The 13,197-nt window shown below is 37.2% G+C and overlaps 1 protein-coding gene across 5 annotated transcripts; it reads left to right on the plus strand.

Moving 5' to 3' along the window:
* The first annotated feature begins 5 nt into the window (after positions 1-5).
* Positions 6-4,497, plus strand: LOC106178236 (uncharacterized). 5 transcript variants are annotated; one of them, XM_086994956.1, is made up of 5 exons: positions 6-195; positions 886-1,023; positions 1,291-1,553; positions 2,086-2,590; positions 2,648-4,497. In XM_086994956.1, the coding sequence occupies exons 2-5, from the start codon at positions 910-912 to the stop codon at positions 3,842-3,844; spliced, it is 2,079 nt and encodes a 692-aa protein (XP_086851082.1). In that variant the 5' UTR covers positions 6-195; positions 886-909; the 3' UTR covers positions 3,845-4,497. The 5 variants fall into 5 exon arrangements, with proteins under 5 accessions (XP_086851082.1, XP_013416806.2, XP_013416822.2 ...); XM_013561352.2 differs by having other exon boundaries at positions 2,086-4,497; XM_013561368.2 differs by having other exon boundaries at positions 7-226; positions 2,086-4,497.
* Positions 4,498-13,197: the final 8,700 nt, after the last annotated feature.

The raw sequence follows: 13,197 nt of genomic DNA on the forward strand, positions 1-13,197 counted from the left end.
CCGTTTCCCATGACAGAATATGAAAAGGGTGAATACTGACATCTAACCAACTCGTTGCAGGCACGGTGTTTTTCAAGAAAAAGAGATTGAGCAGATTGAATCCTACTGCATTCACAAGTGCCAGTTATTCCTTCAAACAAAAGTCATTTACAAACTTACAACGTATTTAACGTGGTAGAGGATTGATTAAGCGAGGTAGAGGCAATTACAATTAATACTTCGTCTGGTCTCTCTCTCTCTCTCTCTCTCTCTCTCTCTGCATCTGGTCATTACTGAAGCATTTAGGCAACAAGAATACCTTACAGATTGGTGTTAGATAACCTGCCCATGCTCGAGCTAGAGCAGAAGTTGCATCAGTTTTCACTGTAGTCGGTGTAGGTACATACAGTATGTACTTATCTGCATAACAATTAACATGTGCATGTAAGCGTAGCGTTTTTAGCAAAAGTACCCGACTCAGAACAGCCACCACACCCCTCCCCCCCCCCCCCCCCCCAAACACCGCGAAACTGAGACCACTGCTCTTTACACAGCTGCTATTTTGTATAGTAATGCATATTTTTTTGGGGGGGGGGGATGCCTTACTAGACCGGGGATCGAATCCAGGACTCTAGCTTACCGTGGTAGTGCTCTACCAGTGAGCTATCTTACCAAGTCTACCCCAGCTAGTCACTATATAATTAAGTCTGAGAACTGAGGCAAGTGTAGAATTCATCAACACAATGTAAAACGTACTGCTTTACTCTGACATCAGATTATCTGACAGGATTGATAGCTGTCAGAATTTGGTCAGGGTGTTAGGTATCAGATACATGTATACCATGTCACTTTAAATTTCATTTACATTTTCCATTGTTCATATCTAATTCTATATTTGTTTTCCAGGCAACAAAAGAAAATCGGAAAAAAATGGATGAAGTCTGGGGAAAAGAATGCCAAAATATTGACTTGAAAGATGGAGATGTAAAACTGAGGAAAAATGATGTTGATACAGAAAACCAACCAGTGCCTGAGGCCCACAATGTACCAGACTATTTATATTTTATATTTGCTGCTGCTCAGTTGTTTTTTGCCTTTCACCAACCTCCCCCCCCCCCCCCCCCCCCCCCCCCCCCCCAAAAAAAAAGTCATGTTGATTGGATGTAAAAGTAGCTACTGGTTAGGTTTAATACTGTATATATATTTTTTTCTACAGTACTTATTAAGCATCAGTGATTGAAATAGATTTTGTGTATAACTTCCTGCTTAAAATACATCAATCCTACTGCGCACATACGTTTTGTATTGCAGGTCACATGTCCTGTCAAGCGTAAGCCAGGCCGTCCTCGTAAGAAAAGAAGGGGTTGCCCAGGTGGTCCTCGTAAGAATAGAGCACCAATAATAATAAGGACTCTTCCAGAAGAAGTCTATTTACTAGACAGGAAAACAAGGTCATATGAGACGGTCCGTATTGGCAGCCAAATCGATAGGTGGCATGCTTTAAAGAATCATTTACTGATGGGACAGGGTACAAAAATACAGGATGAAGATGTGGCAAAAATTCTCCTTGACTCGTAAGTATGGACAAGTAGGATTACCTTGTTTTGGTTTTAAAAATACTTTCAGTCTGGTTGAGTTGATCAGTATTTTTGTTTTGTTTGAGAACTTTGAGTCAGATTGAGTGGATGTCCTTGTTTTAGAAGGTCACTGTGATTCTTGTTGATTTGATGCCCTTTGAGTATTTGAGTATTGATGTGCCTTGTTGAGTAGGCAGTCTTGAATTGGTCAAGTATTGTGAGTATGGTGTAGCTGATACATTGTAAAAAGTTCAATCTAGATGCTCAAATGAAATTTGCCTGGTTTGTCTCAGAATGACACAAAACATTTTACTAAATTTATTGTTCATTAACGTGGATCTACTCACTATAACCAGGGAATTATATCCGATATAATTCCCTGCTATAATGTACTTAATCATTTAATTGAGCCTTGTATATTTTTCAATATTCTATTGTATTTACACACTGTAAAAAGATAGGTTTAGAGAAATATTGTTTTAGCACAAACACATGACTGGATTGTTATAACTGTTATATTTTTGGTCAGGTTCTATGAATGTGGCAGACACCATTCTGACCAAGACGGTATTGCTGCCAGACAACTTGATGTCTACGTGCAGCAGCATGATTCAAACTCTACAGATAACACTGGACAAGACATGGCTGTTTCAACAATGAATCAACAGGCAAGTTGCATGAAATTTATTGACACAAGAGAGCAAGGTGAAGCAAGCCATGATAATTCTGTGGATCAATATACCAATGATGTTATCATTCAGAATATAGAAAATCGGAGTAATACTGAAGCCATAGGGCAGCTTGAGGCAAGTAAGGAGTATACCATTTATAAAGATAGTACTGACACCAGAGGGCAGCTGAAGGCAAGAAAGGACTATACTATTGAAAAAGACAATACTAACACCAGAGGGCAGCTGGAGGCAAGAAAGGATAATACCAATGGTCTAGACAATACAGACACCAGAGGGCAGCTGAAGGCAAGAAAGAATAATACCATTGGTGTAGACAATACTGACACCAGAGGGCAGCTGGAGGCAAGAAAGGATAATACCATTGGTCAAGACAATACTGACACTAGAGGGCAGCTGGAGGCAAGAAGCGATAAACCCTTTGGTCAAAACTATGGCAACAGTGGGTTATGTGGTTTGTTAAGCCAGGGCAACTGCTGTGGTCAAGACACTTCTGAATTGAACCTTCTTAAGACGTTTTGTGTGGACCATGACAGTATTATAAGGATTCACATCCCTTTTCATACACAGGAAATTAAGTCAGAACCAAACACAGATCTCTTTGATAAGGGCAGTGCTTGTATTGAAAATACAAAGAAAACTATTATACAAAATAAAACTACTCTCAGTCCCATGAATCTGATAGATGATGAAATTAATTCCAGTGAGGAAGCAATGAGTGAAGAGAGCGTTGATCACTCGGTGAAAGATGATGGTGATGATGATGATTTGTATGTACCAAGTGATGAAGAGCTTGAAACAGATGACGATGAAGTTAGCATGAGTGGTGAGGAAAGTGATGATCCTTATAAGCCTGGAGATGAAGGATGTCAACAAGGAAAACGAAAATGTGGCAAGTTTATCAGTAAAACAAAAAAGATGTTTAAGAAGCATCAGGAAGGGCATAGGAAGAACAGAAAGATGGAAGCAAAACAAGATGGGGAGAAAAATAAAATGCACACCTGTAAGGATTGTGATCTAAGTTTTCCCACGTTGTCAGGTTTGAGAAATCATAAGAAATCTCACTCTTTTAAGTGTTCATACTGTGAAAAGGAATTTAAAAGTAAACGTAGCTTCAGAACCCACGAAAAGACGCATCCTGAAGCCCGTAATTTTCTTTGCAGATACTGTGGAAAGAACTTTACCTTAAGTCAATCATGGCGATGGCATGAGAAAAATCATGTCAAAACTTTGCCTCCAGAAAAAACATATTTATGCCACCTTTGCGGTAAAGATTTTGTGAAAGGGGTTTCTTTGCACAGGCATATTAGACTTCATACTGGTGAAAAACCTTTCCAATGTAAAACCTGCACAAAATCTTTTGCTGCTCCTAATGGGTTGCATCGGCATAGTTTAATTCACAGAGGTGAAAAACGACATCAGTGTAACTTCTGTGAGAAAAGATTTGTACAAAAAGGGGCTTGTACCAGACACATGAGAGTACACACAGGAGAGAAACCTTACAAATGTCATTACTGCGATGAGGCCTTTTCGCACAATGTCAGTCGTAAAACGCATGAAAAATTGCACATAAAGTGTGAAGAAGAGTTTTCAGTTTAAACAACATTTCTCTGATAATATTGTGGCTTTATTTTAGAAGTTGATTATTTTATTTATGTTGCACTGACTCTAATGCTTGAAAGTGTAAGATTTCCCTGCTAAGTATTTGTACTTCATGCATTTTGTTGCCCAGGATCACCCTCGTGTAACTTGACCAAGTCCCACAATGCAAAGAAAGTGGCTTGCTTGAGAGGTTAGTCCATATGAACTGTTTTTTTCACCTGAAAGTATTTTTGTTGAAGAGATTTCAAGATTTATTTTCCTAGCCGTGTGATAGAATAAGGGATGCGTACAGAGCATCAAACTAAAGCCAATTGCTTAAAATTTCGCAGGAATTTCTAAACATAGTTCATGCAAGCTATGTTGAAAAGTTGTTAGTAGCATTTCCTTTCTTGTTTTTATGTTGGTAATAAGGTGAGTGTAACGAGAGTTCTAATATATCGACTAATAATGGATTATTTTCTTTCCCGGGAAAGGCTTAGCATCATAATTACAGAGAGGAATGATTAGATTTGTGTTGCTGATGCTTCCAGATAAGCCTTTTTTAATTACTTATTTTCGTCTGTTTGTTTTCTGTTAAATGTTTATACAATCTCTTAGTTCCTGGTCATCAGATATGGACCTGAATCCAATAAAAACCTTTCTTAAATGATTGCAACTTTTTTACATTTTACGGTGATGATCAGATTAATGCCCCTTAGCAAAGAACTAGTGAACAATTGCAGCTAATTTGGGAGCCGAAACAGTGGGTATTGCGCCTGAGAAATAAATCCAATTTTTAGTGATTTCTTCTTTCTACCTCTCGCGAAGAATTATGGGGAAAATAAATTGCTTAACATAAAGAGGAAACATTGAGTAGGGTAGAAATTTGATAACATGCTTGATATAGGATAAGAAAAAAATCAAGTTTTAACGAAACGCTTGATGACAAAGTCTAGTTGCAGCTTAATTAAACAGACACTTAAATAAGGGCCGCCAGTGTGGTAACTTTATAAACGGATTAAAGAAACCAGATATCGCCTTGCAACTCGAATCTCCTATCAATATCAGCAAAAACTGCTGAGAATACTAACGAATTATAATGCGATTCACAAAAATGACCCGAGTCATCTAACTGAACTCCTCAATCAGTGGCTTACTTGACAGTGCATGTCAGTGCTCCCAATAGCATAATCCGTTTTAAAATATGCAAACTTCATTCATTGTGGGTAAATCGTTCTTAAAACTTGAAAACTTTTGTCTGGGACGCGCCGCCCTGTGCCGGTCTGTGCATGTTATCTACAATTCTAAGGTCCTCGCAGGGGTTTTAATCTTCTGGACATTTTTCATTACCAGGGGCGGATTTAGGGCGTCTTCTGGAAGACGGTCAGATTTTCAAGTTTACATTGACGGGTATCTAACTTTTTTCTGTCGGAAGACGGTCAAAAATGGAGGATTGTTCAACGAAGATAAATTGGAAGACTGTCAGAAAACAACTCTGGATCCGCCCCTGATTACTGGAGACACTGTAAATTATATAATCAGTATGGCGAGGATAATGAATTCTGTGAAATGGCATCATGTAGTGCATAACAATTTCCCGTATTAAAAGCCAAATGACGATTTTGACAAGATTGCTAAAGGACACCTAAGACGAAAATAATTATAATGCGTTGTATGGTCGAATATAAGCATGATTATTTCAGATTCAATTTAGTTGCTTCTTGTATGAGCACCCGAAGTGAGCTGAGACATAAAGGTAAGCAGGACGGTTTTAAAAGATGAATGAGACTGTGTCGACTGTCGACTTTCCAAATATCAGTTCAAATAATTCGACGGTGGAGGGGGATTTGAATGATGATAAAGATTTCATGGGGATTGTACATTTTGTTGGTGGTGTTTTGGCTTTCTTCGTTGCTGTAATTGGTTTTATTATGAACACGACGTCTTTTGTCGTGTTTCGAAATTTTAAGGCACAAAATTCATCAACTTTTTTGCTCAGTTGCTTGGCAGTTGCTGATAATTTGTATCTCCTTTCGCAAACATTCTTTATCAGCATCCCGTCCATATTCTCCTACGTTGAGCTAATACCCGGGACCCTTCCCTTTATTGCGAAACATACACGATTGATTTGGACATTAAACAACTGGCTCTTACTTATTCCGATTTGGATAAGCGTTCTTGTTACCGTCGACCGCTACCGTCTGGTTTGTTCGTCTGTTTCACATGTACAGCTTCTGAAATCTTCGCCACTGAAGGTGTGGGTGGGGTGGGTAGTAGCCGTGGTCATTGGCTCTTTCATAAGCGTTATACCGAAATATTTCTTCGTCGTTTCAGTTGGATTTCGGTCGTGTTCATCGAACAAGACCTATCCATTTTGTTTCAAACCACCTGTTGTCCGTTTTCCAGAGCAAAAAATTACCTGGCTTGTTACTCACTTTCTTTTTTATTTTATTATTCCTTTTTTAATCATAACGAAGTGCAATATTGGAATAATGCGCAGACTGCGAGAGCTATCGAAACGCCGTGAAGCTTTATTCCAGCGAAAATTGTCATTTTACCGAGAATTGACAAAAATTGTTGTTTTGATCGCCATCTCTTCTCTGGTGTTCCATCTAGTGTATTGTTGTTCTTTTATCATTGGGTTCTATTCTGACCTGTTGCCACAGAAAGTTGCAAGGAACATGCCTCTATCTTTCCAAGTGCTTAACTTCTTAGCAGTGCTTAACTCTTCTGTTAATTTTTTCATTTATGGATTGTTCGGTAAAACATTTCAACTTACTTTAAAGTCAATGTGTTGCTCCGGGTGCATATTGCCAGGTAAATCAAACAGTCATGCCAAGCCAAATGGTGCGATGACGACATCTAATGATCGTCCTAATCTCGGGCAAAACAGATCCGAATTAACCCGCCGATACTGAAAATGCGTCATCCTACTAACTTTTGAAATCTTATGTAGGATAATTGATTGAAATCAAAGACAGCAAGTCAATTGAATAATCCTACTCACTTTTGAAATCTCATGTGGGATAATTGAAGTCAAAAACAGCGAGTCATTTGAATCAAATTGAAAGCAAAAAAAATGCGCAATATGAAATTTGAAAATCTGTCTGGCGGAACAAAATTCACTGAGTGACATTGGGCATTTCATTTGAAAATTGTGAAAACTGTGAAATGGTCTTTTGAACGTTAAAGAAAACATGATGTCCGAAAAGTGCAAAGTCCGTTTTCATGGAGCCTTTGTATCTTACTTGCTTTAAGAAAAATGACATTGCACGACGCTACTAGCATTGAGAATACGACAATGATCGACCCTTTTACTTTTGAAATTCCATCTTTATTAATCTATAAGAAGGCCGGCCATTCATTTCAATTTAAGCAAGCATTGTGTATGATCACTGGACTCCTGATGAGATATATTGTTCTATTAATATTGTGTATAAGAACTATTGTTGATTTGAATAAGTTTAAATAGAATATATTTTATTTAGTGAAAAATATATTTATGAATTGATATTCAGAACTAGTTCTAAGATGTGAAAGACGTTCCAATATTTTCTCTAACCCAAACGCCATTTTACGTCTGCAACTAGAAACTTTAGATAAAGAGCAATTTGTCGGCATTTTGACAGGGTTGTTGTTTCAATCAAATTTTCTTTATAAAAATATTTTTCATGAAGTATACATATAAAATATACATATCATATTAGCAATACATTTATGCTATGGCGTTTATAAAATTAATGTTCAAGTTGCACCACTGTAGTTGATTATACAGTATTGCGTCATCTTATACTGGGACTTCTTGAATCCGTATGGATGATGATGATGATGATGATGATACTATTTTGAATATAAATACATAGGTATGTAGTTAAATTGATTTTAAACAGTTTAAGTGGATGTTTAATCTTAAGATATGATAGATAAAATTGTATTATTTTATTTGGTTAATATTAATTGAACAAACGTATGAGTGGAAATCACTCAATATCAATGAAATGTATAACCTCCGGCTAAGCTGACAGTAATCTGGTGAGACTCCCCACAGGGATAAATCGATCTAAAATCTGTGGGAATGGGGTCTAAGATGGCAATAGCCAAAGATGTTGTAGGGTAAATGAGAAAGAAAAACGAAGGAGTATGCCAGCTTTAAATATTATCATTTTTAGGCACAACAACTGGCGCTCTTTTAAGAACGATTCAAAATATATTTATAAAGCAGGAATGCCATTGAGCACTACATATAATTTACAAAATCTAGTGAATTTCAATTTTAGAGAAACTTTTTAGAGACAAAGATGATAGCGTGCAATGACATTCTGTGAAATTACATACGTACATTTATTTATACTGGGTTTATCAGTGGCTAAACTTTGATGCATTTTTACCCATCAGACATACGTTATACAGTTGGTACATAAATGCTATTAAGTGGAGATATTCAGTAAATCATTGTAACGTTTTGTGACGTTGAAATCAGTAAAAATAGCACCGACAAAGTTTATTCGCACAAAAAAATTAAACGTAATTGTATATAGGCCAAGACATGAGTATAAAGGCAGTTTTTACAGCTCTATGGGCCAAACTGTATTAAAATGTACAGAAAGGAACTTATTTAAGGGCGAGGAATGTGCGCCTAGTATCCTATCCCTTTGAAAATGAATCGTTCTACAGAAACTGAGACACCTATTATTTACAACAGAATGCTCAAGACTGCAGTAGTCTCTAGATTTCCGCACAGATACTGTACAAACACTTTCTATCGAGTTGTCCTTTTCAACCACATGTGGCTAACGTGGTTGATATTTTTACCTTCCGTGTTCAAACATTGAGACACTTTCAGTTATCTGCCAATCGAATTTTACGATTGCCAATGGTAACGGACGCAGCCAGACATAACCATGTAGCAGAAACTATACCTACCTGTCTTAGTTGCCTTTTGGTGAACAAGAAATCAAAGAACCTGTATAACCAACCGGCTGGTTATTACAATACTGTGCAGTGACAATCATGACTGGCCTGACGTTCGCAAGATGACAGACCATAGCTGCCTTCTAGGCAGCAACGGTTCAAGAAACAAATTATCTTCCCAGGAACTGATGGCGTGACACAAGTTTGGTGCCCTGCGGTACGCAAACATAACCACTTCCTGTTCCCCTAACACTCATATAACACTCAGCTACAGTGACAGGCCTATTTGTCGACATCGGATAGAAAACGTCCACAATTTTCCCTTTCCGAGTGCGGTTGGTGTATAATACCAGTAACTCTGCTTTCAACTCATGACTCAGAACAGCGTCAGGTAGACAGAAAAGTACCTTTCACGTAAAGATGTTCGTTATACGTACGGTGTTCCCAAGTCTACCAAAAGCAACATTTTAAAGAGAAACTTGGAAAGAGAGGACAAATTGATGGCCAATAAAGAAAGCGGTGCCACGTCACACATAGCCGAACGCACGGCCCACTTCACTCTTGAGATAGAGACTTTTTAAAGATTTTGGCGATCATGACGACTGATAAAATGAGCGCAATAAACTGACTCAAATTAAATAACAAACGTTTGCAAATATGGTGATGCTTATAGTCTTGGAATATTTCTTTTCTTTATTTTGTATTACCTATGTAGACCATTAGATTAATATCCACAGGACGATTCCGAATGAAGTCCAAATTAAAGTTCTACAGCTAATTTCAAAGAAAATTTAGCAGTAAGAAATTATGTTAGATATAAGTTAAGGCCGACAGAAAGGTCAATCTCTGCTCAGTTCAGAGCTGCGAAGACAGACCTCAGGTGCTCTTCACGAGATTTTCACAGATCTAGAAGCATAGCAAGTTTTCTCTTTAGCTGTTTCCAGATCAGGAGAAAGATATTGTATCGCCAATGGTATACTTGGTGACTATATTATATTTTGTATGTATATTCGGTACTGTAACAATAATTAATGTATTTAATTATTCAAAGTGATTAACGTGTAGTCATTTTATTGTGACACTAGTACAGACTTGACATTTAATATAAAATATTTTACTTTCAAAGGTATGCCTAGGTTAAAATGTGTTCTTTGATTAAAAAAAAACTAGGATCTCAAATGAAATATGTGCATGGAGAAATGTGAAGTCAGGTGTGTCACTACCAATTAACTGACTGCTATGGCTGTAGTACTGCTGCATTGCGTAATATGCAGTGATTTAATTAGGTGGTGCTCCTTTGGGCAGGTCAAAGATTGGCTTTGACGAACACGGTTCTGTCCAAAAAGTATCCATATGTCAGCAACTTCTGCACAGATGAATTTGAAATTTTGCGTGCAAGCGGTCGGTTTTGCATTGCGTAAAATGAGCCAAGCAGTGTTTTGCAACATTGTTTATCTGTACCTGAATGGCGCCAAAGAGACAGACACTGCCACACAGATTATTGTGTCACACGGAACGGTCCGCACAGTTTTATGCCCAGATTGATGGTACTAGACAGATACCACGCCCAATGTATCAAAACCTCACCAGGATAAAGGACTCACTGTCCTTACGGATATACTGCTGCAACTACACAAAATCCACCCATTCCGTTCAGAATCAGGGGCTATTTGCCGCCAGAACGTGTTTTTAAAGGCCCTAAGCGAACACGAGACTGGTTTTTGCAGGTTAGAATACCAAACGACCTCTGAGGAAGCCAATGTAAAGGGCACGACATCGTCGTCTGTTTCTCTAGTGAATTGGGGACCATAGTAGTTTTTGGGTAGAACACCGAAACCGCGCGGGCTTCTTGATTCAAGTCAGATTTCACCTGTACCGCTAACGTGGTCAAAGAAGAGTTGACGGACATCCTGAAGATGCCTACGACGAAGCGTGTGCCGCCTGTAGAGTGACTAGTGTCATTGACAGCATCAGTATTTGGAGTGGATATCACATTGGTGCCAAAAACACCAATGGTAGTCATCTATGAAAACCTGAACCACAACAAATACAGGAATAATCTGAGAACCACTAGACTAACATTTGATAGGGGGCACCTTAGGAACAATTTTAAGTTGTACGATGAAAATGCCGGTTCACACATAACATTTTAATCGCATGTAATATACAGAACCAGGGGAATGAGCAGCTACCTTGGCCATGAAGATCGCCAGATTTGAACCAGGTAGGTCATCACTTGCCAAATCAAAGGCCTACTTGCCCTACAACAAAACTGAACTAAATTAGGCAAGTTTTGACCGATGCCTGGAACATTATTCCAGATTTAACTTTAAAATCCTATCCCAAGGAATGCCTTGTTGCTTAAAAGCCCTGGTAACAACCAGCTGACAGATGATAATTTGGAAAATATCGAGATCCAAAATATCGTAAAATAGGATTTTAATCCTTATATGTATTTACCAGTCAGAAAAATATGACAAAATTGATGAAAAATGATTTGGAAAAAATATTCCATATTAAATGTCAGGTCTGTATTTGTTTTAAGTCTGTACTTATACAATATAAGATATACTGTTGGTCTGAATTATTGTTGATTTGAAATATTATATTTTTAGAAATATATTGTTAATTGAATAATGAACAAGTATGAAGTTAGTTGGAAATTGGTGTTTACAAATATAACCATACTAAAAGTAATATATTACCAAAGGTTAAGATAGTTTTAAGTATTTTTGTTTCATTAAGATTCTATTCAATAAGACATTTTTATGGTACTGGTACATTGTATTAGTTTTGTATAGAAACAAACTTAAAGATACTTTTATAATGACTTAACTCTTTACCAGAGACCACGGCAGAGACAGGCTATTGTTGTTGCGCAAAAACCATCATCTGGCAGAGTAGAAATGTGCATGACTGAGTCGGCAGAGAAAAATATGTGAATATTTACTGAAAATATCCGCTCTGTGGCCCTGGTAGAGAGTCAGCACATGCCAGTGCAAAGAAGAGAGAACTGATAACTGATAATCATGAACTATGCGTTCTTTCTATATTTTCAGACATTAGACATAAGATAGCGCCAAACCCAGTTTAAGTTAGTGTCTGATGGTTTATTTAAGCAAGATCTATGTAATTAGTTAAACCAGTAGGAAGCCAGGCTAACTGTGGCTTCCCCCACCATTGTAATCGAGATAAGCAGCTCTCACCCAGAGTCCAATCTTACAAAAGGATTTGTCTTATTTTGCAACATCCAGAAAGGCCTCTTGCAGAGAGCAGAGATAATTAAAGGGCCACTTCACGAGATTATCCAAAATGAATTTTCCTGGGAAAAAGAGCAATTATTTTTCTGACTCAAGACCGATTGCTTGACCCGTCCCTGTTTTTAGATTTGATGTTTTATTCCATTTTAAAATTGATACTTAAGTTTAAAATGACTGGCCAGTGAAATTAACGACATCATGCTTTTTGCTTTGTTTTCACACAAGAAAGTGTTTTGTATCGCGGCCATGTATCATAAGACATTGCAAACTGGCAATAGCTTCATTCCCAAGGAGGCTAAGGTGATATTAGATAAACTTTTATCTAAAGGATTTCATTGTCGTTAGAGTCTGAATTTGGAAATATAAGAAGCATTATAAGACAAAAATATTACCGTGGACATTTTCAAAGCGTGAAGAGAACCTACAGAAATAAATTTTGTCGGGAAAATTTCGTGGAGTGGGCCTTTAATCCAGGTGTCACCTGGATTTTAATGTATTAATTATCATTGTTATGTTTTTTTCTAAGTGTTTATTTCAACGATTTAAAAAACACTTACAATTTTTATTTCTTTATAAAAGCAATACCCCGGTAAGCGTAAGAATATGATTATTGTTATTGTTAAATTCATTATCGTTCAAATTTATGTTTTGTTTATTTGTGATTAAACATTTTGCACGTCATTTGCTTTTTCTCATCTTTTAAAATCACAATTTTAAAGTATTATTTCTGGTGTTTTCTTCCATTTGCGTATAATCTTCCGTGCAAGTGTTAGTGACCTTTTGGTACTGCACTGCGCAACAACGTCGCTCATTAACGTCATTTTTGTTAAGCATTGCATCAGCAGGTACATGTAGTGCTGACGATCTAGCAATAGACGAAACTGTACGTCAGGCTGTTTTAAATTGCTTCACAAATGCTTTCAATAAAAATGATCTCAATTAATTTATGTTTAAACAAAAGATCAGCAAATAGTGAGTTGAGTCGTTGAAAATGTTTTGCTTGCAAAGTAAATTTTTTAAAAATAAACTTTTAAAAATAAACCAATAGAATTTAAAAATCGGTTTTTTTCCTAAAACAGGTTGCCATAGTAATAAAATTCACATGGATATCCATCACTTTTTGATTATCTCTGGTCTTGCTATATACTGATGGCCAAGTGTGGCGAGTTAAGTCAATGAAAACACTTTACCTGCAAAGAA

This window comes from Lingula anatina, chromosome 9 (genome assembly GCF_051362555.1).
Source record: "Lingula anatina isolate TDL-2025a chromosome 9, LinAna3.0, whole genome shotgun sequence".
Classification (NCBI taxonomy): Eukaryota; Metazoa; Brachiopoda; class Lingulata; order Lingulida; family Lingulidae; genus Lingula; species Lingula anatina.